Here is a 25,997-nt window from a genome sequence, read left to right as displayed (position 1 = left end):
CCGTGTGTCACGCGATAGGACTGTGACACTGTTTTTTTTCTGTTGACTTCCAGTTCTCTTTTGACAAAGTGGTGATTTAAGACGAGACAAACCAAGCATTTGAGCGGTTAATGATATCTAGGTTAATGGAGAAAACTGAACACCACTGGGACGTGTGTCAATAACAAACGGTAATGTAAAACCAAACTCTTACCAAGCTATCGTTGTGCTAAAGCTAGCTTACTTAAGGTTTGTACTCGGCTTGTATTACATGTGATAAGGAAGGGGACTCTACATAGTCAACATAGTTCTTTACAGATGGCTATTTTCTCTGTTTAAACACTGTTGGCAACGTTTGGTTTACCTGTTTACTCTCATCTCTATCTCATCTCCAGGGTTGAACTCTTACCTACTCAAGAAGACACCCACTTCCATTAAGTTGCTTGAGAATGGCTAACAGCAGGGATGACACTGAGAGCACCCCTCTTTTGGACTCAGGCTCTGGGAGCAGACCTTCACCTCCATCAGTCTTCGAAGGAAGAAGACTAGCATGTGCAGCCATCCTGCTGGCTGAATCGTTAGAAAGGATTGCGTTCTATGGCATCACATCCAATCTGGTTCTTTTTCTCAACAGTAGTCCTTTTTATTGGGAGGGTACTCAGGCGAGTCAGGCCCCTCTGATGTTCATGGGAGTTACTTACCTAATTTCGCCGTTCGGTGGATGGTTGGCAGATGCTTACCTTGGAAAGTTCTGGACCATTGCCTCAAGTTTGATCCTATATTTTATTGGCATGTTATTTTTCCCTTTCATTTCAAATGCCCACGCCAGTATAAACCTCTGTGGAGAAGAGGCGGCGTTTCCTGTGCAACCTGCTGAGTGCCTGAGCACAAACAGTACCCCTCCCAAAAATGTAACCTGCCCCATTCGCAGCCCATATTGTGCTCCAGTAATCTACAGTGGACTTTTTTTAATTGCGTTAGGTGTGGGTACTGTTAAATCCAACATCACTCCATTCGGGGCGGATCAGGTAGAGTATAACCAATATTACTTTCAGACCTCGAAGTCTGCATTGAAAAAGAAGACATTGAGTTCATTGTTAACTAGAAGGTCTTGAACTGAAAGATTTTCTGGCAAGTATCATATTGGCCTGTATAAAATTGGGTATGCAGTGTGACACCATGGAGGCCAGGCATGTGATGGGACTTCTGTTGAACCATGACAGTTCCCTGGGACATGCATGCTCTCGATCATCATGGTCACTTAAGACATTTTGGCACGTCAAAGTAGAATCAGTGACATGCTCTTAATCTTTTGTCCTCTTCACATGAATAGGCATACAGACACCATCGAACAATGCTTACAATTATGGTTTAGTGGTAACAAAATGAAACACACATTTCTCACATTGGCGCAAAACAGTGTCAGATTATTATTAGGACCCTCTACAAGGAGGAGTCTCAAACATGGGAAAGTTCATCAATGGGATCATTGTTTCTCAGAATAACTTAACTAGAAGCGGATCAAACTTTCAAAGGGAACTGGTGTGGTGAATATGATTAGTACTTGTGCCCATCATGCTAATTACGCAATTGTGTCATTCCTGGCAATGCCTCTTTTGATCTTGTTCTAACATGCAACATGCACTGGAGCAAAACAAAATGGACAAACAAAAATATATGGAATGCATCAGGTAGGGTTTTGCTAGTGACACTTAGAGTTAAGACAAATCATTTTAAAAACACTGAGAAAACTTGTCAAAAATGTAACAGCACTTTTTTTGACTGGATATGAAATTTAGGAATGTACCATATAAAGGCAGAATTGTCCCCTTAATGATCCTCCAACTGAAAGTTCTGAGTTTGCGGGCGCTGTGAAAACATGAGTGAAACTTAACATTTCCTGTTACATGCAGCCTGATTTCTGTCTCAGGAATAATGTCACCCTCTTACAGTGTAAAATCTGCCGTAATGTTTGTTGTGAATGTGTAACTTGAGCATCATAAGCATAAAGTTGCAGTTTTACGGGAGCCCTACACCAGACCAGAGTAGATGCATCTGTGTAGGCAGCTGGTGGCGGATAGATGTTAAAGATGGGACATGAAGGCAAAGCAGTATTCAGAAGTGAGAAAACAGTATTGCAGCTGCAGCCTCTTTGTCCTTTTGTGAGTCACTTCAGATGTTGTGTCTGTCAGCCTATAATCAATGTATTATATATATGAATCATATTTTGTATTTGTTGGAGGGTCAATATCATACTTAAACATGATAAAATATCACATTCTTGACTCATTCTGGCATAACGAAAGACCAGATCGAGCTTGTGTCAAAACTAAATGGAGAACCTACTATAGCAATTGCGCATTGTGTGTATTATTTTAAAACGTGATAATGAAGTTGTTAGTATCATCGCAATGAAGTGATTCATTTTGTAACTGACACTGCACAAGTGCAGAGAGGAACCTCAGAAAGATTTATGCTGAGTGTTTTGACGTTATCTCTCCAGTGGTTAATTGTAGCTGTACGGGAGCATCTTTTGTGCTCATATATAGAAGACATGCCCACTTTATCATGCGATGATAAAATCTTTTCCTTCATATTATACCTACATGTGAAATGGATCAGTGCCATTATGAGAGTAATGTTTGCTTGCATAGCTATTTAACTAAATTTATAGCCATTGTGCTAACCTGATGTTGTAAGTTATCATTGCAGGTTCTGTTAAAATGCTCAAAGATAAGTAAAAACTAAATCCTGCTCTCTGTGTCCTGCACCTTTTACATAATTCTAAAGCTTGTGCCAGCTTATTACGACTATAAATATCCTGTGCAATGATAGTGCTGCGATAAAATCAATAATAGTAACATTATTATCCCAATTAAACCAGTAATTATAGATATGTTACGTGTTGAAATAAGTGTGATGCTATATCCTTGTCAGTTTCAGCTTGGGATCCTTGTTCCTCTTTGTCGGTTTTGTGTCATGTGCTGTTGCTTGGTTTTTTGTGGGGGGGTTTGTTAGTTTTTTTTCCCCCAAGGCAATTGATGTACTATATTTCCAAGCCAAGTGATGTATTGTCTTTTGTAGCCTTATTGACTTGACCTATGTCAACCACAATTTAAACACGTATGTTTTTGTTTTCTGGCTTTAAAAGCTTGCACATCAAACCACACTTCTTTTATAGCTGACAAACATTGCTAGTTGACCTACAGACTAGAACTCAGCTGATAAAGGATTTCTGGGGCCCATGCCAACTCTTTGTGATGATACTATTTCTAAATTACCCCACACATCTTCGTTTCCATTTTATTTACTGAAAATAAAAAGTTTTCATGTTGGTACACATCAGGCTAGTGCTGGCTGATAATATTGGCAAACTGATACATCAGCTGGACTCTAGTACAGACTGGGATGACAAACCACAGTCGCAAAGTTCAGAGAATAAGTTATTTTCTATGACACTATTTATTTTTTTATTTTTTATTTTTTAAATTCTATTTTCGTGCAAACAACTGCCTGTGTGACATGACCGGTTGCTGTCATCCTGAATGTGATCACAGGTCAAAGACAGAGGGCCAGAGGCCACGCGCAGATTCTTCAACTGGTTCTACTGGTGCATCAATTTAGGAGCCATCCTGTCTCTGGGAGGTGTGGCGTACATCCAGCAAAACAACAGCTTTGAGATCGGCTACATCATTCCCACAGTGTGCCTTGGGGTCTCCTTCCTGGTTTTTCTCCTGGGACGGACTGTTTTCATCACGAAGCCTGCTGATGGCAGCGCCTTCACAGACATGTTCAAGATCTTCACTTTCGCCTGCTGCTCACAGAAACCAAAGGAACCTAACCTGCTCCGGTGAGAGAAGCATGTCACCTCTGTGTGTCAGTCATTTTAGAGCATTTTATGTAGTGCTGAGAAAAAGATAATGTGAAATAGCATTGTCAGGCAATAAAAGTGGAAAAAAATATCCTCAATGACAAACAGCAGACTCACATTAACTGCAGTCCAGTAAAGCATTAATCACTCTCAATGGGAAAGCTCCTTCCTGCAGTGTAGTGAGTATTTTTGTCCGTGGCAGAGTTTAGTGGGATGGTGACTGTGATCCAGCGGAATAACACGGCTAGGTGTTGTTGGTAGACCTTTATCTTAAAGCCCACTTTGATCCCCCTGTATAATTCTTTTTTTTTCCACTGGTCCGGGCATTCATCTTCATTCCCTGTGGTGAAAAGTTACTCTGAAGTGCTGATACTCGACTTTGAACCAAAGTAGCACAATCGGCTCAAAAACTTGACATTGAATATTTTAAGTTGGACAATCCCGCAGCCTTTCAAGAATTCCTTATTAAGGCATTTTCTCCAGAGATGGGGATTATAGGCTTTAGAATAAAGTTTCTTTCCTATCTCTAGAAGTGCTGTTATTTAAGGGTAAGATGTTCACAAAAAAGCTGATTAAGTCTTCCACTTCAAGAGTTAAGACTAAATCTGGTTTATATTTATTTATTTTTTTCATTTTAATGTTATTAACTACACTGTAGTTTTAAAGTATTTCAAGCTTTCTTTTTTCTTTTTTTTTTGTTTCCATGAAGCAACAAACCAACACTACTAGACAGCGCCAAAGTGACCTATGGAGGAAAATTTCAAGAGGAGAAAGTGGAGGAAGTGAAATCACTGGTGAAAATCCTTCCAGTTTTCTTTGCCCTTATTCCATACTGGACTGTGTACTTCCAGGTAAGATCAACCTATGCTAAGTTAAATAAACATTTAAGTTATGTTTACCTAGATGAAAAATAAGAAGGAATTTATTAGGTGAATACAAGCTTTCTGCATGCAGCTATGCACACACGTCTTATTATGAAGAAAGATTATTTTCCGTTTCAAAATTAGAGAAGAATAGCTTTCCACCAGACGCCCCCGTGATCATAAAGTGGAGAATTACTTCATGCTGAGACTCTAATCTCCTTACTGTGTTGCAGATGCAGACAACGTACATCCTGCAGAGCCTCCATCTGAGGATCCCTGATACCGCCTCCAACCTCACTGACGACCCCAATAAGGTGACCTAAAGTGAAAACGCTCAGCCCAAATGCCTGTTTGGTGTTTACTTTAAAACATAGTGTCAATGTGGTATGACATCGTGATGTGAGACGGTGACTGTACTACATCATTACAATGTAATGATGTAGTACAGTTGCTGTCTCACATCACATATGAGTGTGGAGCTCTAACCTGCTTCTGCATAAGTAGTTTGCAACTGGATTTTTTGCTGCTGAAACTAAAGGAGTCAGTAGGTCAGTGACACACAATGCTAGGCAACAGCTGGAGGCAGCAGCAAAGGCTGGTAATGCCTTGGGGATTAAGTCAGAACTTCACAGACTAATACCTCGCAGATTAGCAACCTGCCTGCGATTGTATCTCTCCACAGCAGCGCCTCCACCCGTTTCTTGACGGTGAGTGTTGCTGGAGTGCTTGTGTCTCACTCTCACAGATTGTATGTTGAGCTCTGGAAGTCTTTGATGACTGAAACTCCCTCAGCTACTACTTAGGAATCAAAGATTGAAAAGCGATGAAAATGAATAGACCAGGGAGTCCAGTGCATATACTCTATCGTGCCTTTTTTTTTTTTTTTTTTTTTTGAACAGGCACGCTTGAGGTCATGGTGAAGTGTGTCAGGGAAATGTGAAGTGAAACACTTGCCTACAAACCACACAGACAGACTTAATGGTGTATAGATGTCAGGTCATGTAACTGTGAAAAATTCCTATATTTCACAGTTATATGCACCGAGATGTGACACTGCGAAACTGTCTCTCATGCTTTTGTTTACTCATATTCCATTGTTCGTAACTGTGTTTAGAGCTATATTTGCAGTTTATTTTTTATTTTTTCACATACTATTTATCTGGTATCAAAAACGGAACTAAGCCTTTTCTGCTACCAGCCTTGACACATCTCAGCATCAAAAGGGAAGTGAGATTAGATGCCTCTGTGATTTGCTCCCTCACCTCACCTGACACATTTCAATGGCTAACCTGAACAAATGCTGTCTCTTCAAGGAAACACAACCCATACTAATAATAATAACTTGGAACAAGAGCTAGGAGTAAATGCGATGCAGTTGTTTACAATGAGTTTGCGTCCATGAATTCACAACACGTTTGACTATTTGCATTAGTGTAGCTTTGAATTACATTTTGTAAGGAATATGCACTTTTATTTGAAAACGAGTTCTAAAATGAAACTACCTTCTAATGGTGGCCAGAGCTACATCCAGATCAGTAGATCCCAACCTTTATGGCGTGTGACACTTTCAAATCTAAGTCAACTCATAGCCCCTTTTCAGTGATTACACATTACTGTAAGCTGAGGACATTTCATGCAGAATATGATATATGAAGATATTTTTAGATGCCTGAACAGGTAGCGCTATGCAATATTTCACAAGATTGGAGAAGTATACACAAAATCCAAAGAGAGTAAAGATTGTGGAAAATACAAATATATTTTATTGAGCAGAAATATATAATTCAATTTTTTTTTTCTTATTTTCTAAATTGTTCAGCCTTTGATGACCTAGTAATGTTAAGTGTAAATACACGCTTTATATATTGTATGTACAGTATATATGTCGTTAATTTTGGGAAGTGAAAAAAAGACATTTAGGCCTTCTGGGGCACCCCCGTTTTTCATGGCAGGGTTTGCTCGGCAAAGAAGCCTCACTTAGCACTTCCTATCATTTTGAATATGATAATGTGCAAACAAGAGAGGAAAACACTCTCTAAGGAGCTGCGTATAGATTGCCAGCGGTTGCTCCAAGAAATGAAAATTGAATTTGAGAATAAATGATGCTATCAGAAGTGTTAAACCAGAGACACATCAGGAGCTCAGATGGCACTTGGAATTTGAATTGCAAAAAAACAGCTCTGACAGTTTGTGCTCTTTCATTGCTTACTCAATGAGATATTGCCTGAACTTATAGATACTTTGTATGCTTACAATGGATTCCCTGTGATTGATAAGTCATCCGCACTGTTTGCACAGTGTAATTATTCCTTTCAGAGATTACACTTTATGGTAATAGATTTAGATTTGAGCTGAAAAACTTATTTTGAATGAACAGTTTGTCTCTCATGCCAATTTTAATAGATACGCAAGGACAAAAACAAGAATGCTATCAATACTCTTGCAGCTGCTGCTACTGTGAATAATAATCCTGCTATTTATTCACTAATAATACATTTATTTGGCTGTGCGCCTTCTTTACTGTGAGGTGAGTTATTCTTTTTCCATTACATTATGTTTGGTTTTGACCACCTGGGGGTGCCAAAGCAGTATCAAGACTGAAGTATACACACTCACAAACACAAGCACACTCATGTGAACACAAACACTTGGTGAACTGTGTTGGAATGCTCTGACATCCTCTGTATTTTTCATGGTTTGTTGCTTTATGTACATTTTTATCTCGTCTTTCTCCTCTGAATCCCCCAGATGACATTCCGCTTTCCAGCTGCCTGGCTCACCATGTTTGACGCAGTGCTCATCCTCATGCTGATTCCCCTTAAGGACAAAGTAGTGGACCCCATCCTGAAACGCCGCGGCCTGCTGCCTTCCTCTCTGAAGAGGATTGCAGTGGGGATGTTCTTTGTCATGTGGTCAGCCGTGGCAGCGGGTGAGTGCACTAACAGACATGTTCCCTCTGTTTTGTCACTTAAGTAGGGCAGACAAACACCAAGGAAACCACAAAGTTACTATTTATTTTCTGCGGTAGATGCCACATGCACTCAGTACTTCTAAAGCAACGAGCAATGGAGCTGTAGTGCCTCTTCACCATAATTTATTAATTATAATTCTCAGCATTGTTTTTGAGGACTTTTGAAATGTGGGACTAATACATCATTGCTATACCAATGTGGAATAAATATTGTTATTGAGGCAACTTTTGATCTAATCTGAGTGTGATTTATAGGTATTTGGCTCATCCTTTTTTTAAACTAATATTTGCCTTTACTGGGTTGCTTTTTGTTAGACTTAGCAGATGGTCTGTAGCAGTGGTGTTTTTTTTGTTCCTGGATCAAAACGTCATTTTCCACCTGGCAAAGGGAACACCGCCCAGACTTTTTCTTTTTTCTTTGCCCTGGAGATCACAGGGGGAGCTGCGGCATGTAACCTTTTGGTGTGCGACTGCACCCACATGCAGCAGCGCTCCTCACTCACATTCACTTCCAGCGTGTCGATTATTTTGGAAATAAAGGCTCAGCTAGGCCAGTCGATGGGTTTTGCTGCACTGATACATCCAAGCTAAAATGTTTTGAAAGAGACACAAGCCTGGAGGCAGGAAGAAAGCAAATCAGTAACACTCCTGAGAATCGATGTACATGATATTTTCCACAGCCGCTGCTTCTTCTCATTTCACAGGTGCGCATTATATCTGCAACATAGAATATGAACATATCCTCTGTCATTAGTGACCTTTAGATATTGGCTGCTGCGCTTTTACTGATTGCCAATTGACTGTTTAACGTGCACTTAATCAAATTTGACAGCAGTTGTTAGGGATAATTGTGAGGGAATATTTTTTTTTCATACAAGTTAAAATAATAATAAATGAAGGGCTAACAAACACACAGTTCAACATTCAACAACTCAAAAGCAAGTTAACGTTTCACTCATGGCTGATTTATGCAGCTTTAAATACAGTCAGTGGTGAGTATGATTTATAGATTGAAAGTATGCTCCACAGATTGAAGTGAATAGTACCCATTTAAATACCTGTGTGATGTCTGTGTATGCTTTTATGGGTAAGAGAGAAAGAAAAGTGTTTTGGGCTAAACTCTCATCCTTGTGCCTTACTTTGTGTTGATGTAGTGAAGAAGGTATGACAAAGTTTGCAGATGGACAGACTTCAGATGTTGTAGTGTGAGAGTTATTAAAGCCTGCCTTACCCCATCAAAAGCATCCTTTTCAATCAGCGTGATGTGGTAAAAGGTCTATTAACCAAATCTAATGGGGTCTACTTTTCGGTTTAAAGTAATATTTCCTTTTCAGAGGACATGAGCTTTCCCACATGGAAAGGTAGTGTAACATGTTCATTTCAGTGTTCAAAAGCCATTCAGGTACTTACTTTTCCATTTGGCTTCTTGAAAGAAAGTGCCATCCTTGCATTTGAATTCAGGCAAAATAAATTCTGAATATTGTGGAAAGCAATTTTGAGTTTTAGGAGTGGAGAGAAAGGGTTTACGATGGTGCAGTGGTGTGAGCATTGGTCACAGAACAGTAGGTGAATGCACAAGTAGCGTGCAACACAGATCTGACCTGGATTTTAGGAGTCAAATCAGATGACAGGATCAAATCTGTACAGTAATATGCTTTGTAAAATGATTGAAATCTTGTATCCGCAGCATATTAAATAATTACTCATTCAAAAATAGTTTGCTGAGCCTGTGGGCTGTTTATCCTCAGCACAGCCTTGCTTCACATTCATTCAGTTCCACCCAGTGACTCCTGGGAGCTGCCTTACACTATTATTACATTTGGAACTGCGTCCTCAGTTGGCTTTTTTTTTGTGTCCTCAATGCTTATCTGTATTTGGTCCATGAGCAGAAATCGTGTTGTTTAGAGACTGACAGATGGATAGTCGTGAATGTCCAAGTGTGGCATCTTTTGCTCAGAGAATAGTCAGTTGAACACATTACATTGTCAGGCTGCCACTCTGTGTCCACAACATTGGGCACACTACTGCTGCTCAGCGTTAGAATCACTTTCATCACCTTGTGCATGAAATGTGCAGGAATTTGTCATGATTGGTGCAGCAATATTTCACAGGGTTTCATCGTACGCGCTGACACACATGGCATGAGGACAGCTGGACCTCCCGTGAAGTGCAAAAGGACAGCTGAAGACATGCTGTCAAGCAGACAGTGGACTGTCTCTGATCATTTGTGGACAGCATTCCAGAGCTTCAGCCACACACTGATGAGGCCAGCTCGGAAAAACTGTGCTGACTGTGAAGAGATTTTATTTTATTTTTTATTTTTTTGCCATGTTTTATCACATTCTCTCAAGTTTACATACTTATCTCATTTGGTTAAAGCTTAGTGGCTTTTAGGTGTCCAACAGCATCGCTGCCTTTTTGATTTTTTATTTTTTTTTAAGCTGGAACAGAAGTGCCAAGGATCACACAGTGTTGTCTGTTGTGTGACGTTTAGTTAGGGGGAAAAAGCAAGGGTGGGTGTTTATAGTGCGAGACTTGCTCTGGGCAGCCCAGTGGCCATGCTGCCCGAGATGGACGGCTGGTATTATAGGATATTCGGATTACAAGGCTACAACTCCACTCAAATATAGCATTAAGCGTAGTTATGATAGGAAGCTGTCTCTGGGAGTTATCTGGAAATAGCCGCTGGTTATATGATAATAGCTATCGAATAAAGCTTTAAGGAAGCGGCAGCAGTTGATGACAACTCCTTGGTTCTTATTATTGAACCGTCTGCACTGTCCCATTACTAACTGCCAGAATACAGAAGCGTGTAGATGTGATCTTAATGAAATGGTACAGTAGCCTTAAAGCTAGCTAAATCCTTTATGGACTGTCACTGAATCTTCTGCCTCTGACAGTGTTTGGCTGTTTGTTGGTGTCATGGACTTCAGAGTAACGAGTGTTTCTTCACCCTTCCCGAAATATACAAAGGTTTAGATTTACCTAATGTCTTAATTATGTGTGTTGCAGTATCATATCTATAAATACATGTGTGTGTTTTTTTTGTGACATTATTTCTTTCTACAACCCTCAGCTAACTGCTCTTCTGTTTTTGTGTCTCATCAGGTATTTTGGAGACCAAACGCCTGGAGATTGTCAAATCAAATGGTACTATTGACCAGGTGCTTGGCCACGTTATCTACTACGCGGCAGATTTACCCATATGGTGGCAAATACCTCAGTATGTGCTGATAGGAATCAGCGAAATCTTTGCCAGCATTGCAGGTACAGTTGTTTGACATCTGGGAAATTTTCTGCTAAGTGTTGAAATCTCTCATTTAACACCTTGATCAGGAGAACCTAATGATTCAGACTAACAGTAAAATGTAGCGTCCTTCAGCGATGAGCCTCGTGCTTTGAGTTTGTCTGATTCCCCTTCAAACTGAACCACTCTATGAGCTAAAACCCATAGTGCCTATTCTTGTAAGGAGAATGCAATGAAGACTAATGTGTAAATCCTTTTTGAACACTTTGTTTGATTCATTGCCAGGCTGCTCTAGCTTAATGTGTTTGTGGGTTGTAGTCCAGAGTAAATAGCCCAGGACATCAATTGATAATTGATTATCCTGATTTTCTCACACTGCTGCAAGACATTGTTTCGTAATGGGACATTTTATAAATAAGGTGTGGATAAAGAAACCTTTTTACAGTTGAAATGATGAAAGCCTTACATTTGCTCCAGCCAGTTACCAGCCTGACATTATTCTTTCTCTGCTTGCTGTCCAAACACATACAGCAGATAGCAAGATGGATAAATACACAGATACGTACATTACACTGTCCTGTGATGCCTGAGGGCATAGTCACAGTCGAAACACAATTAACATCATGACATAAACTTTTCACCTCAGTGTTCACCCAGCTGCTGTGTTGACATTTACCACAATGAACGCAAAAATGTAGCAGCATATGGAATAGTAATCGCAGTGGATGCCTCGCTCCTTCCAGAACACACAAGAGACCACATACTCAAGGGAGATAACGCCATCAAATCACACTGACACACACTATATTGCAAGTTCAACTTGTAATTATCCAATTTGCAAGCATCCCCAGCTGACACACTGTTAATACGGACATATTACACTAAACACAGAAAGTGATGGTATGTTTAATTATCAGTCCAGCAGTTTGAGGGAGCTGACAGTTACATTTGCATGTAGACCAAAGGGGTAGAGAATGAGCTTAAACATCCTCATAAGAACTCTGTGTATCAACTCTTGCTTTTAGAGGCATTATACCGCAGACTCTAAGGACTGCAGGAACAAAGGAACAGCCCTTGATTTACTGTAAAGCCAACAGTGTATTTCAATTGAAATTGGAACAGTCTCACTGGTGGTGTTAAAGCCAAGAAAATCCACACTGGGCTTCAACTGCAGTAAAGGCTAAAGTATGAAATTTTGGGTGATATGGAAAAAATCTTCCATAACGGTAAATGTTTTCAGTCATGCCCGCAGCGTGGCTCTAGGAATGGCAGTGTTCCTCCGTATGTTGGTCAGTCTGCTGATCCATCGCTTTGGTCCAGTCTGAGATATCTACTAACTCTATCATGGACTGACATTGACTGACATGTTCCCCGCAGGATGAATCAAAACAACTTTGATGATTTCTACAGTTTTTAATCCAGCCCCACTATTTGTCTAAAGGCTCAGCCTCAGCTGTCTAGTACTAAGCCGCAAGTAGTAACACTCTCTCCAAGATGGTAAATCTTTGTCATGACCCTTCCACTATTTATTATTTTGCTACCGAAGAAGGTGTCATAATTGCTGAGATTCTTCGGGAATAGCTTTAATGTCCTATCTATTAACCGAGGACAACAGGAGGAGAAGGATTTCTCCGAAAAACATTACAATTCAAAGTTGTTGTTTTTTTTCCCTTTAGAATCACAGCACTTGGGCCAACTTTTCACTGGAAGCTTGTAAACATGCCCTCAGGTCTGATTTGAATCCAAGTTGTGTTTCTGCTGCTGCTCAGATGATTCATTCCAGTAAATAGCTTTCTAAGACACATGCTCATCAATATGGGGCTACCCATAATACTTCACTGGAACTTTCGCAGTGTTTTCTTTCCCCAGGGAAATAGATTTCCTGTTCTTTTCTAGAAAATTATTAAAAAGAAAAGCATTGCATCCAAGCAGGTCAGAGTAGTTCATGGTGGAACTGACAGCTGCAAACTTCTTTTTGATACTTTCGGGTATCAGCTGAAAACTGCTCAGTAAGCTGGCTTTCATTTCTTGTGCGCCCTGGACTAAAGAGGAAATGCCATTTCATTAACAACTACGAGAAGTAAGAGCATGTTGCCCCAGTAATGCGATAATGTGACAAAGTGAGGGATTGCTCTAATGCTGTATCAAATTGTGGCTGCACAATCTGAGACATGAATGGAAACAACAGCAACAATATTCTTCCCTATTAGAAAAGGGGAGCTTCTGTCTGTGAGAAATCCACTAAATGTAAAATTCTCTAGAAGATGGCATTATGGCAGCTGTGAGCCATTTGTACCTTACAATAATACACAGACCCTGCACAACAGAAATCTACTGTGTACCTCTCTGTTTGGAGTCTATCTATCGGTTCATATTTTGTTTATTTATTTCTTGTCCTTTCCAGTAATGGCTTCAGGTGTCAATTATCTTAGTGATTCAAGTTTGCTAAGGCCTCTGGCCATGATTGAGTCATTCTCCTATTACTGTGGTTCATGTTGTTGTGGACTCTTCCATATAGTACCTGTTTTATTTCTTGATATAGAGTGAAGATTGAACCATTAATATTTAAGACTTTTTTCCCCCCTTTCACCACTGTGGAAGGATTATCTAGCCAGTCTGCTCACTTTGGGGTTTTGTAGGAATGAACATTCGTCATCTTTAAGTTTAAATCCATGGATACTGAGAAATTTGTTTAATAAGCTTGAGTATAACACAGCCCTTAAACAGAAATCCATAAGGATCCTATAAAACACTGAAATTTAAACAAATCTAACAGGGTCCCTATGAAAGTCAAATCCAGACTTAACAAAGCTATAGGGATCCTAAAAATACACTTACTCTCCTCTCTCCCTCCATACCATCCCACAGGGCTTACTTCAAGGAAAATTGGCTGACAGAATTGTGACATATGTCTGGTAAAGAGGAATATTTCCCCTTAGTCGTCTTCTGTTTGAATAAATCTGTTTAAAACCTCCGGTGCCATCAGACTTCCTCACTGCAATCCCCAGTCTTGTAGGACGATGGGTAATTCTTTCCACATACACCAACGTTTGTCTGCTTTCAGGCAGTTAGAATACGAAAGAAACTTTTACAAAATGATTCCCCACAGTATTTTTAATCATGTGTTGCACTTTGAAAGTTAAAGACTCATTTTACTTTTTAAGACTGACAAATCACTCCTTAGGAAAAATGAAAAATATATGCATATATTCATTGTATATATACATATATATATTCCCTCCCTGGCTCTTTTATTCTTTTACTTGAATTTTTGTCTTGAAAGGTCAAGCTGTTTGTTTTGCATATGGTATAAACCATGGGCATCACTTTGATTGTATCTGAAATTGTTGGCACTGACAGACAATAGCAGGATTCAGCATAATGTTACAATGCTGATCTGTGCTGTTCCCCCTGCAGTGCAGAACCATATCTTAGAACCCTCACTAACCTTTGCAATCCCCTGTGATGTGCAGAGTTATTGACCAGTGTTTGCTGCTATTAAAAGGTTGGCTTAGGATGTAAACAAACGTGTTTTTGTGAACTTCTCGTACGGTCATTCATGTTTTTCCACAGAGTAATAAGCTTATGTTTGCCATTCTCTTTTTCTCTCTTTTTTCACAACTAGTGCAGGTATGTGTACGGGAACTGTTCGTCACATTAATTTGTGCAATGTCCCCCTGCTAAGAAGGCGTTAAAAGGCAAACGTATTTAACCGCAGCGCCGTAATCTCTCCTGACAGATGTAGCTATAGGGCCTCATCTGAAAAATCATATGTTTGAGGTGCCATGAAATTATCAATGTCAGCTTGCAGCTGGGTTGTTCTTTAGGCAAAAGAGACACAGATTTAATGTGTGTGTGTTTTTTTTTTAACATACTCATTTTCTTTACTCTTAGGTTCCTTGCCCATTTTCTCAGTCATTTTCTTTCATGACACAGTAAATACTGAGTGATGTGTTTTCCAGAAATAACTGTTTTTTTAAGAGCAGTACCAGGCCTAGTAGGTACCTAACAATGGCACCACAGACCATTGCCACCATGGAGAATTTGCTGCCAAGCAGCTGCTGAGAAAGAATTTGCTCTCCAGTGCACTATATTTAAAAAGGAACCATCTCTGTCAACAAAACCCATTATGCTACATAGATGGATAAAGATTGAATTACATTCTAGTACACAGTGTTACCTTCTGGCCCCTCTATCACAAACATGAACTCCACAGCATGCGTTTCTTCAAAACTGGTGTCTAAGTCGCGTTATATTACAGGCTACATTACACTTACGCTGGCTAACTTTCTCCATCGTTTGCTACAGGTCACATGGTATAACGTATTTGCAGTATTTATCCCTTACATATTCCATAACGATTAAATGAATATATGCCTGTGTATTCTTTCTGCTGCAGGTCTGGAGTTTGCCTATTCTGCAGCCCCCAAGTCCATGCAGAGTGCCATCATGGGACTCTTCTTTTTCTTCTCTGGGATCGGCTCCTTCGTGGGCTCCGGGTTGTTGGCTATCGTCTCCCTCAAGGAGATTGGCTGGATGTCATCCCACAGAGACTTTGGTAAGAGACAGACTAGTTTACACACTCATCATATGGGATGCCAATGGTATACGCTCTCACCAAGAAGGAGAGAACATAACAAATTCAGTGTAATTGATATTTTTACACAAGCACAAGTTGTAATGTGAAAAGAGTCGCATTTAGTGATGAACCCAGATAGACTTATCACCTGAGTCTACTGTTCTTGCCAGCATGGTGGCATAGCTTCTTTCATCCCATCATTATGGTTTTTATGTCTGCATTTTTACTGGGTTGGTTCGCTCTTACCACTCATTTTTGCATAATTTCTTCCCCTTAGCATGCGTCTGTGAAATGTTAAAAGTTTTTAAAACCCACTGTAAACTACCTTAGCACCAAAGACACACACTTAGCAACTAGCTAGTAAACGTAGTGAAACATTTAGTAGATAAGGAGCCAGATATTTTCCTTTCAGTTAGAAACCTATCAGAGTTAAAAGGGGAGTGGATGTTAGTTTAGAATAAAAACACAACTATAAATGACTTAACGACAATTGTTACATGATTGTCGTGTGCAAATGCAGGCAGCGCTTAGCCGACGGATTTGCTGTGTTAACCAAAAATGTTATGCAACATCAGTGTTGTGTTGCTGCCAGACACTCTATGCTACTTCCATAATAGCGTTTCAATTTTTCAGTTCAATTCAATTTTATTTATATAGCGCAATTCACAACATGTCACCTCACAGCGCTTAACATACTAAGGTGAAGACCCTATAATTGCATCCTCTTCAATAAGAAGCATTGAATGTATATTAATTCAGTTATCAAGCGTCATATAGTGCTGATGTTGCACAGAAACAAGCAATTGATCTCACTGATGTGAGACTCCAGTGCTCTGTGTATTTCATTGATCCATAGCCATATGACGTGCATGCAAACTCATGCAGTTATCCGATAGTGATTTTGTCCTTGCTTGAACATATAAAGCGCTGCTGTTTTCTTCAAAACATTCTCATCATATAATCATTATCAAAATAGCACAGAGGTGATTGATCTTTCCTCATACAGTTTTCTTTGGGCTGTCCATAATCCACATGAATTACAGTGTGCCAAGCCTGCTGTTAGATGCCCAGTGCAAGAAGACGGCACTATTGACTTTCCGCATTGACTGTATGTATGAATTCGCAAAAGAATTGTTGGAATCGATTCAGAAAGCAGAAATTTATTTTCCAGCCACATACCTTAAGAGTGTTCATAGCTTGTGCTGATTTAAAATCCACTTAAAGACTTTGTAAATTAGACACATAAAGGGGGGGCAACACCCTGTGCAGTTCTCTTGTTTTAAAAGTGTTTCACATTATAAATAGGCATGTCAGACTAACGACAAAAGGTTTGTGTAAATCTGTCCAAGTGGCAGAATGAATAGCGTGGCGGTGGCAGCAGATGGATGGGCTCCCTAGTGAGTGGAGGCTCCCACCCCAGATGCACTTTTCCCTGAGCATGCGGTAAATAAGCCAACACTGTAAATTGTTTATCCGCAAACACCTAACAGCTCATTAATACAGTGTGCCGACAGGTAGGGAGGTACTTTTGATGATGTTAGCACTGGAAGATGCTTGGCATGCTTCATAAATCCATCCTTTGCTCACTCTCGCGTCACTTAAGGGGAAGTTAAACTAAAGCCGGATTGCCTGTAAGACCCCTTTTTGCTTTCCAAAACAAGTCGTTTAAAAGGTGAGCTGCAAAAATAGAACAAAACATCCTCCTGGCCACTGATAAAAGACACACGGCACAAAGCTTAGGCATTAAGTAGAGTCAGGAATCATGCAGTTTGTTTTTGTGGCTGTTTTTCACAGTTTGTTGGATGTTAGCTTCTTCCACATCTCATGGCTCTCTAGGTGGAATGGATTCAGCTTATTTCCATGGCTTTGGGCAAAATAGTGTGCGGTAAACAGCATCTTGGGTGAGCTGTGCTGAGTTGTACCGAGCTGTGCGGGCCTGTAGACAGACAGCAACATTAATCACAGGCTGGGGGTCTGATTACATAGCCCTGCTCCTCTTAAGTAAAGCTGTCCCTGGAGCGTTACACGGAGACGGCACTGCTAGTTTGGCATCACACTGGTGGATGCTCAGCTCTCCTGTCGTGCAGTAGCTCCATCATCGCCCTTCTCTGCACAAACTAATGTTAGTCAGCAGAGGTAAAGTGTCACACAAAGAATCCATCAAGTTTGTCCTGTATTTTGGTATTTTCAGAAAAAAAACTGTCCAGTTCAAGCCTCAACTCAAACTCTCAGTTTGGTGAAAACAGCAGGGAAGATAATGGGTGTGCCCACGCCTCATAACCCTGTGAAACATTTTTGGACTTTCTACCGGTCAGAGAATTTTTATGGTCTTCATGTGCTGAAGTTTCATTTATGTAAGCAAAACGATTAGGAGCATTAGTTTGTCCGACTCTCAGTTAAATGTATTAGGAAGCAACTAAGAAGGTCAACGCAGTGAGTAAAATAACTGTTCTACAGCTCCTGCTGTTGTGTTCTTGGTTACAGACAGTGTATGTTGTAGCATTTCAACAACATTAGTGTGTCTTTTCGCTAAAGGTCTGTTTTTTTTTATTCAGCAGACTTCAAGCAAAGTTTAACCCTGAGCCTTAAGTGATACCTAGGTGATACTAATGATCCTATTCAGGAGGAAACTGTTCTGTTTCAAGCAGCACTTATGATTCCTTGTAAGATGTGGGTATAGCTTTTCGACTCGATCATTTTGTGTCATCAAAAATGTTTTTAGTAAATACAGGCAAGCCTGCATTTATGTGAAAACAATCTCAGCCACGTCAGGTACACTCTGCATGTAATGTGCGTCATACACACCGCAAATTGAGAACAAAAACGGGACACTTCTTCAAAGTGGTCTCATTGAAGCTTGAAGCTCCTGTTCTTGGGAATGGATGACCATATTTGCAACTGAAAGTTGATAGAAACGTTCTGTAGAGCGAGAATGTTTATGCAGTATCTCTTCTCAAACTTTGAGCATAGTGAACTCAAGTGTTGAAATTATTGATCCCTCAAATCCCACTGCACATAGTTTGCCACTATAGTTACGTTTAGTTGAGTAGTCATCCATCACATGCTTTTATTGGTGTTTGTATTGGCCTGGTCTAACCTAACTGCGTCCTCTCCCGTCAAAGACTTTATACACATTCTGTGGTCAAAAACAGCACAGAGCTGTTTTAATTTCATAAGCCAATTTAATCAAAGAACAACCTTTATGCTCTTCACAAAATTATCCTTTACACAGCAGGAGGTTTTGTGTCTGTAGAAAATGGCTTTTGCATGTAATTTGCTCCCCTTTTGTGTTCGTGTCATTCACTCAAAGTAAATGGTTTTTGTGAGCCTCGGTGGTCACATGACAGGAAATGGCCTTTTCTTTGACCAGTGTTTAAGCCCTGACTGATGTGAGATCAGTTGTCTGAGACATATTCAGATTTTCACAGAGAGCTGATATTCTCACATCCTGTTGAGTCGAAATGCCAGAGTTTTAATGAAAGCCTTTAATGTCAGATACTGCAAATTTAACATGAACTTTCACTGTCTGAAAGGGATTTATGAAAATGTAATTTTTGGTCTGTGTATTGGACATGTCAAAGGTAACAGAGGGCACATAAATATACTTAGCATGTCGTGGCCATTTACAAAACTCCAGCATCAATCACAAAGTTTTTCAAGCTCGAGGAGCACTGCAGAAAATAACTATATTTATAGCTGAAACAAACATGCATTGATTCGCTCTCTGATTTCATTCTACGGCAGAGGATGGCATTGAAGTCACTGAAGCATCAGCATGTTGGGTCATTGCACTGAAGGGATGGATCAATTGATCCATTTTCAAACATTAAATTGATATTGACCCGTTTCTTGTGGACTCACATGGTCTGTACAAAACCATTTGCAGGTAAATTGTCCCACAAATTTATGTCACTCAGATATTAGATGGCTGACCCCTTCTGTTGGGGAACTCAGTGTAATCACAACCTTGTAATTTACTAACTCAGAGCTGTCAGACAACCTCTGAGCCCATGTGGAAACCTAAGAGACAACAATACTTGCTCCACTACACTTCATTCTATTCGGTTTGCACTGTCCTTTTGCTTGCTGTGATTTGCCTTTAAAATAAATGTCAAATATTTATGGGCTTCATTAAGTTTTTTTTTTTTTACAGTATGTCCTTGTTTGGTCTTTTGCTGCTGTAATTAGCCTTCCATTTTTTTTGAAAGTGCTTGGCAGCCAAGTGGGCCCTGGGGGGCGGAGACTGAAAGAAGGAGGTTGTGCGTAATTTAATGTATAATGAAATTGGAGCAAGAACCCTTACAAAACTGAAACCTTGCACAATTTTCAGGACTGCTCCAAAAATTGGATGTTGCTTTTTTCCAGTCGCCTTTTTCATTCCTTGGGTGCTAGTTAAGAGAGAAGTTTTGAAAACTAGAACAAAGGTTGCGATCCAGTCATCTGTCAGAATAATCTTAAGGCTCCAGCAACATTTTTTCCTTCAAAGGAGTGAAAATGTCCTAAAATCAGGATTTGTTACAGGCCTGGTGCTGACATTTAGCATCTGCCCAAAAGCAAATTCAGAGAGTGTTGAAGATGTTGCTGTAAATCCTGCATTTATTTTCACGTTGTCCATATTTCACTTTTGCTGAACGCTCTAGATTTTGCTGGCAAGTATACATGTGTTTTCCCTCTACATAATTTGTATGCTGTAATACACGCTTTTTGTAAGTGATACTGCTTTGTTAATTAAGACTGCAGCAGCAGACTGTTGGTTTACTATCTGTTAAAGCGAGTTATCGATTGAAAACACAAGTGCCCTCACTGCAAATGCACTTCCCTTTTCCTCCCGTGCTCTGCTGTCAAGCACATTGTTTTGTACCTCATGAATTATTCAACGCTGCTTCGGTTTTGATCTGTTTCTCACAATTTAAACCTTTGACCAGATTAAGATGACAACAAAATAAGTTGAAACGGCAGCAAGGGTCAAAGTGTTTGTCAGGTTTTCCACTTGCCACTCATTTCGTTAATGCTTTGGCAGAACTTCAGAGTCATCAGCCTGCTCTCTGTTCTTCGATCAAAGTTTTCATGCTGAAGAGATTGCCCAGTGCACAGAGCATTGACAAAGAATCACTCCTGAGTGATGCATCCTATCATTGCAGTGTTTCTTTTTTTTTTTCTTCTTCTAATTATCCACAAGAACATGCGCACAACGGAGGAAATGGGGGGAAACATCATCTATATGCACAGTACGCATGGTGACAATATTGAGTCTGTTCTGATCTACTGATTGTAAGTCATCATGCAAAGCACCAGAATCACCTGGTTGAAAGGAACGGATCTTTGTTTGGTTGCAGAGGATGGCCTGTTAAATCATGGACAAGAACATGAAGCTGAGGATAATTTGTGCCACAGCTGCCTGTAACGTAGCGAGGTTCATGTTAAACTGGGCTTCAATGTAAAACAACACCATGTTTTATTCACAACTATTGACATTGTGCAGTCTAATTTAATAACGCGCATACATTGTGTTTTGACATACGGGCAGATTTATGTGCATAGTTGCAGAGAATCGTCAGTATTCCCAGTATTTTGTCTTCCTGTCCTCTATCGTTCCAACACTTTGGTCCAGACTGAAATGTCCAAACAATCATTGGATGGCTGGCCATGAAATTTGGAACAGACATTCATCACCTTTGGAAATTGAAACTTAATGCATCCTAATTTTCAAATAACTTTCTAAGAAGTTTTAAGAACTATTTAATTTAATATTATTTATGTGGAAAAGACAGATGAAGCTCAATTTGCTCTTTTTCATTAAATTAATTCAAATCAGCTAAAGCAGTCAGCTAAACATGCGGAAATATGTCTACAGGAATTGAATTTTCAATTATAGATAAATAAAAACTAAATATTTATTTAGGTTTAAAGTAATATTTCGGCTGTAATTCGTACAAAATTGCAAAATTCTTTCCAAGAGAGCGTGTTAGAAATTTTAGGAAATTACCGACTTTATGATATCATGGTTATAGACTCTTAGGGCCCCACTCATGTGGCAGGTCAATTACCAATGTAGCCACTGCTCTGACTAGTAATTTCCTGATGTGGAAATGCCCGCACTTGTCTTTGTGGTATTTTGTTGCCAAGGAACACAGTGCACGAGAAAGAGGAAGGGTGTAACCAGGTGGGAGGTTCTCTCAGATGAGGCAGCACGAGGCGAATTGCGGACATTTTTATAGAAAACAAGTTCTCACTTTTGCCCTGAGAACAGACTTCTCAGAAGCACGTCTGTTTTAGGCACTATCTAACAGTTTTACCAACAGCACAAAATAATTGAAGCAAATGTGCAGCAATAACAGAATGAGGCTTGCATAAACAGCAATTTAAAGACACATGCACAACATTAAAACACTTACTATCATTAAAGCAGGAGCAATGCACTGATCTATAAATCAATATGAATGATTCTCGCTATATTGGTTGTCCACAGCTGCTTCATACTGTGTGAAAGGTTTGTCCTTCAGTTCATTAAATCCCTGCAGACATCTGAAGGGAGCAGGACCGATATGCTGATAAATCTGCAGGCTCAAGTTTGACAAGTCCTGCTCCAAAGTGCAGTGTCATTATGCAACATCTGCTGTGTTTACCGCGATTAAATTGCCTCCAGATTTACACCAGACGACTTACAAAATATTCCCACATAGGGGGTCCTTTGTGTTTTGTTTGCCATTGTCAGTGCATTTCTTCTTCTTTGTAAGCGCATCATTCTAAGATTGTGCAAAGGACAGATTCACTGAAGCAATAATTCTCTCTATAAGGCTTTGTTTATAGCATAGGCAACTGCTCAAGGTCTGGTTTTGTTAGTGTAAATGACGCTGTGCATCTTCCCTCCAACTAAAGCAAATGCAAAAACACTATGTACCCACACTGAACGGGTTCCAAATGAGTGGGTAAAATAGCGAGAAAAGTAAGAAAGTGAAATAAATGCAAACATCTTGGACCTTAAGCACCATCTTGACCCAAGGGGTGTTAACTTTAAACTGACAGGTGTAATTAGCCTGCACTCGAGTACACACAACTTGAATTGCCCCCATATCTAATTAAAATCAAGCCCGCTTCTCTTTCTGTGGCTCTTTATTCAGTGTGACAGCTTCTCATGGAGAAGCTAATAGGAGCTTTCAGAGGAAGACAGCGGATTGCTCTGGGGTTTCACATTTACTCATTTGCAGATAATGTAGGATGTAAGCTATAGGTAGCTCTGTCCACTCTTAAGACTGTGCCTCACATGCAGATCGTTGCATAAACCAAAGGCACGTTCTTGAATATGCTCTAGCAGAAAGAAAAGAAAAAAAAAAGATCCACTCGTCTTTGCAGAAGGCAACCAGTTCACCCTGAAATGCCTCCTTGTCCAGCAAGTAGTAAAGAGCTTCATCTCATGCTGCTGGCTACAAAGTCAATTGGTCTGCCTCACATGGTCAAGAGGACAAAAGCTTCTCTAATGCTAATCCAATTGTCTCCATACTTGAACAGGGAAGACAATTGTTTTGTCGTCAGCTTTGCCCTTCATGTAAACCCCTAGCAAGACGAAAACAGGATTTGTTTTGAGCTTTCCTCTTGAGCTTTGTTGCTGAATGAGGACAGGCACTTCAGTCAACAGTGCAGCAAAATGTTAAGACAGTTAGATTTTAAAGGCTGCTGGCTGCATTCTGCAAACCCAGTAGGAAAAGATGGGTAGGGAACGTTGACAAATAGCATTACCCCCTTTTTTCTTTTAATGCTGGAAACTTACTGTATAGATTGTTGTTCTGTCAGCCTGAGCTTGTGTTCCCCCACCCTGCCGTAAACAAGTCATCTTTCAGTCCCACAAATCACACTGGAAGCTTCAGTTTATTTTTTCCCTCCTTTTTATCACATCCAAATCCCACGAGGAAACAAACCGTTCTTTAATACCAATGAAAGACTCGCTGGCTCGCATCACAGGCCTCGCGTTGCTCTGTTATTTCTCATTCTTCAGTCCCACATCATCAAGACTGCCTTCCTGTATCAACGCTGAAGTGTGGGGTCAATCGTCTTCACTTTCAGAAGGCTTCGCAGCGGTGAAATGAGAAGTAACAAGCCCTCCCGCCCGCCCCCCTGCTGAATTCTAATTCCTGACAGAATCTTGTATTCCTGCCATGCTCACTTCAAGCCTGCCTTTTATGTCTCGCAAATACACAGCAACCTGCCACAGTTTGCAAGCTCGTGGCCATTTACCTTTGCCTTCGGTATTCTTTTAACACGGAGTAGTACTTTGTGATAAAAGAACCCTCCCGCTGTCCCCCCTCTGAATATGTTGTGACGCTTTTGTTCCCCCCAAAATTTCCATATTTGTCATTTTTTGCCGCACAGCTCAAAGTTTGTAAGCGGTATTTGAATGCCGGGCTTATTGTTTGGAGTCTCGGTTAAAGTGTTACATTAAAATCCTGTCCTTGTTTCCTCTCTCGTAGGTAATATCAATGACTGCTCTCTGCACTACTACTTCTTCCTCCTGGCGGGGATCCAGGGCCTCACCTTGCTCGTCTTCCTTATTGTGTCCGTCAAGTATGACAAGCAGAGGGGCAGGGCAGGAAGTCAGCAGCAGAGACACACCTCCTCTTGACCCCAGCAGATGTCCAAGAACCCCCTCACCACCACCACCACCACCATCATACCTGCCTTTTCCTGTCACATCGCTCAGTGCCCAAAGATCCTGTCAAATAGGTACTTGCTAATCCTCCTCCAGCAGTTCGGGTTGCCTATTTCATGACGATACACATATTTATGCTTGTTTTAGGTTTTTAAGTGGGGATTCTTTACCCTGTCTGATAACAATAACGGTTTTACATCACACACAGGCTCCACTGACAGTATAGAGATTAATGCAGGAGCCGTGTTTGAATTATTTCCACTGTACTCCTTCACTCCTGTGTGTTTACTCCTGTTGCCTTTCTTTGATCATTTGCACTTAACTTGAGGAGTGGTGCCATAAAATGTGACATCTTGATGTTTTCTAATCATGAAGAATGCTCTGTTGTTTTTATAGCTAGATTTTTACTTTCTAACAAAGACTTATTTTTGGACTTGCTGTTTTGCTAATCATTTTACTGATCCCAGTAGGATACATCTGTATTTACAACTACAAAAAAAAATCTTAGTTTATCCATAACTTTAAATTAGGGTATTTGTGTATTAAAAGTACTTGAATGTCAGCATTATTACATTTAGCCCTGTTGGGTTTCGGGAGAGCTTCAATGCAGTAACATAGTGGTGATGACACTGAATGGGGAGTTAGTTTAATGCACAGGGTAGTTTAATGTTGCAGATTCTCACAAATTATTGCTGTTAAAGTCAACAAAGGAGGGCTTTTGTTTGAGGAGATTCCAAATAAACACACATTTTTCTGTTTAATTATGTACTTAATTCTAGTATTCAAATTTCCCTCCCTCAATGTTAGATTAAAATCTAATATTAAGAGAAGAAAAGCTGCCACATTTGATTCCGCTGCGTGTGATTACAAATTGTAAAGCCACATAAATCCGCCCTGTAAATCCTCAGTCAGCATCATACATGAATAATGACAACTTGTCACGTTAAAAATAACTCCATGACTCCTGCGAAGCTTCGTAGCAGTTTTTTACATTTCTGGTGAAGCTGTAAACTCATATGTATGCATGACAAACTAATAAGAAACTAACCATAAGCTTAACAGGCAACCTTGTGTGTGCCTCTTAAAAAATAAACAAAAACAAACTATGGCATTAACGTTTGGATCATGAAAAAGCTGTCAGTAAAAAAAGCTGGAGTATTTTTATAAAAATAAAAATGTGACACATTTACGTTGACATCTTCTCCGTGTTTAGAATTTCATCGCAGAAAAAACACAGTATTTGCTCTGAGAAACTTTTTGCAGTGTTATCATGGCTTTGCAGCTTTGCCAGAAAATCTTTAAAAACAAGCTTCTGTTTTGTTGTATTTATAAGACTGTGATGCATTTGTTTTAGCTTTAAGAATAAGTGTGTGTGTGAGTGTGTGCGTGCGTGTATGTGTGTGTTTCTTCAATCCTCAGATTAAGTAGAAAACAAGCTACTGAATTTTATTAAAACAAGAAAACTCTCAGGGCTCTAGGAATAGTATTAGATGACAAAACTCCAGGAAATTGAAATCTGCCTTTGGGAGCTCAGAATAGTGTTTATTGTTTGGTGTAAATAAAGTTACATTTGTAACAGCACATAAAAATACAGATTCTATCTCACTGATGGCATAAAATGCCTGTTAGAGTGATTTTAGTTTGTGTTTATTTGATTGGAGAATGATAAATGCGTGCTCCTTGTTTTATTGCATATTTTATGTATACTTGCTTTGTCATCTCAGCCATTTTCGAAAAGATTTATTACATTTATATTGGAATTATATTCTGTGTTCAAAATGGTACATGACTGGAATATTGTTTTGTGGATATATTTGTGACTATTAAAGTATATTACATTGAG

General features: G+C 39.8%; 1 protein-coding gene across 1 annotated transcript; it reads left to right on the top strand.

Annotated features, from left to right (window-relative positions):
• The first annotated feature begins 9 nt into the window (after positions 1 to 9).
• slc15a4 (solute carrier family 15 member 4) lies at positions 10 to 25,997 on the top strand. Its single transcript, XM_008306087.1, has 9 exons — positions 10 to 170; positions 375 to 1,007; positions 3,537 to 3,829; positions 4,560 to 4,701; positions 4,947 to 5,027; positions 7,462 to 7,642; positions 10,793 to 10,951; positions 15,331 to 15,489; positions 23,976 to 25,997. The coding sequence occupies exons 2-9, from the start codon at positions 429 to 431 to the stop codon at positions 24,125 to 24,127; spliced, it is 1,746 nt and encodes a 581-aa protein (XP_008304309.1). The 5' UTR covers positions 10 to 170; positions 375 to 428; the 3' UTR covers positions 24,128 to 25,997.

The sequence above is a fragment of the Stegastes partitus genome, unplaced genomic scaffold (assembly GCF_000690725.1).
Source record: "Stegastes partitus isolate 25-593 unplaced genomic scaffold, Stegastes_partitus-1.0.2 Scaffold44, whole genome shotgun sequence".
In the NCBI taxonomy this organism is placed as follows: domain Eukaryota; kingdom Metazoa; phylum Chordata; class Actinopteri; family Pomacentridae; genus Stegastes; species Stegastes partitus.
This window is presented reverse-complemented; position numbering and strand designations above follow the sequence as displayed.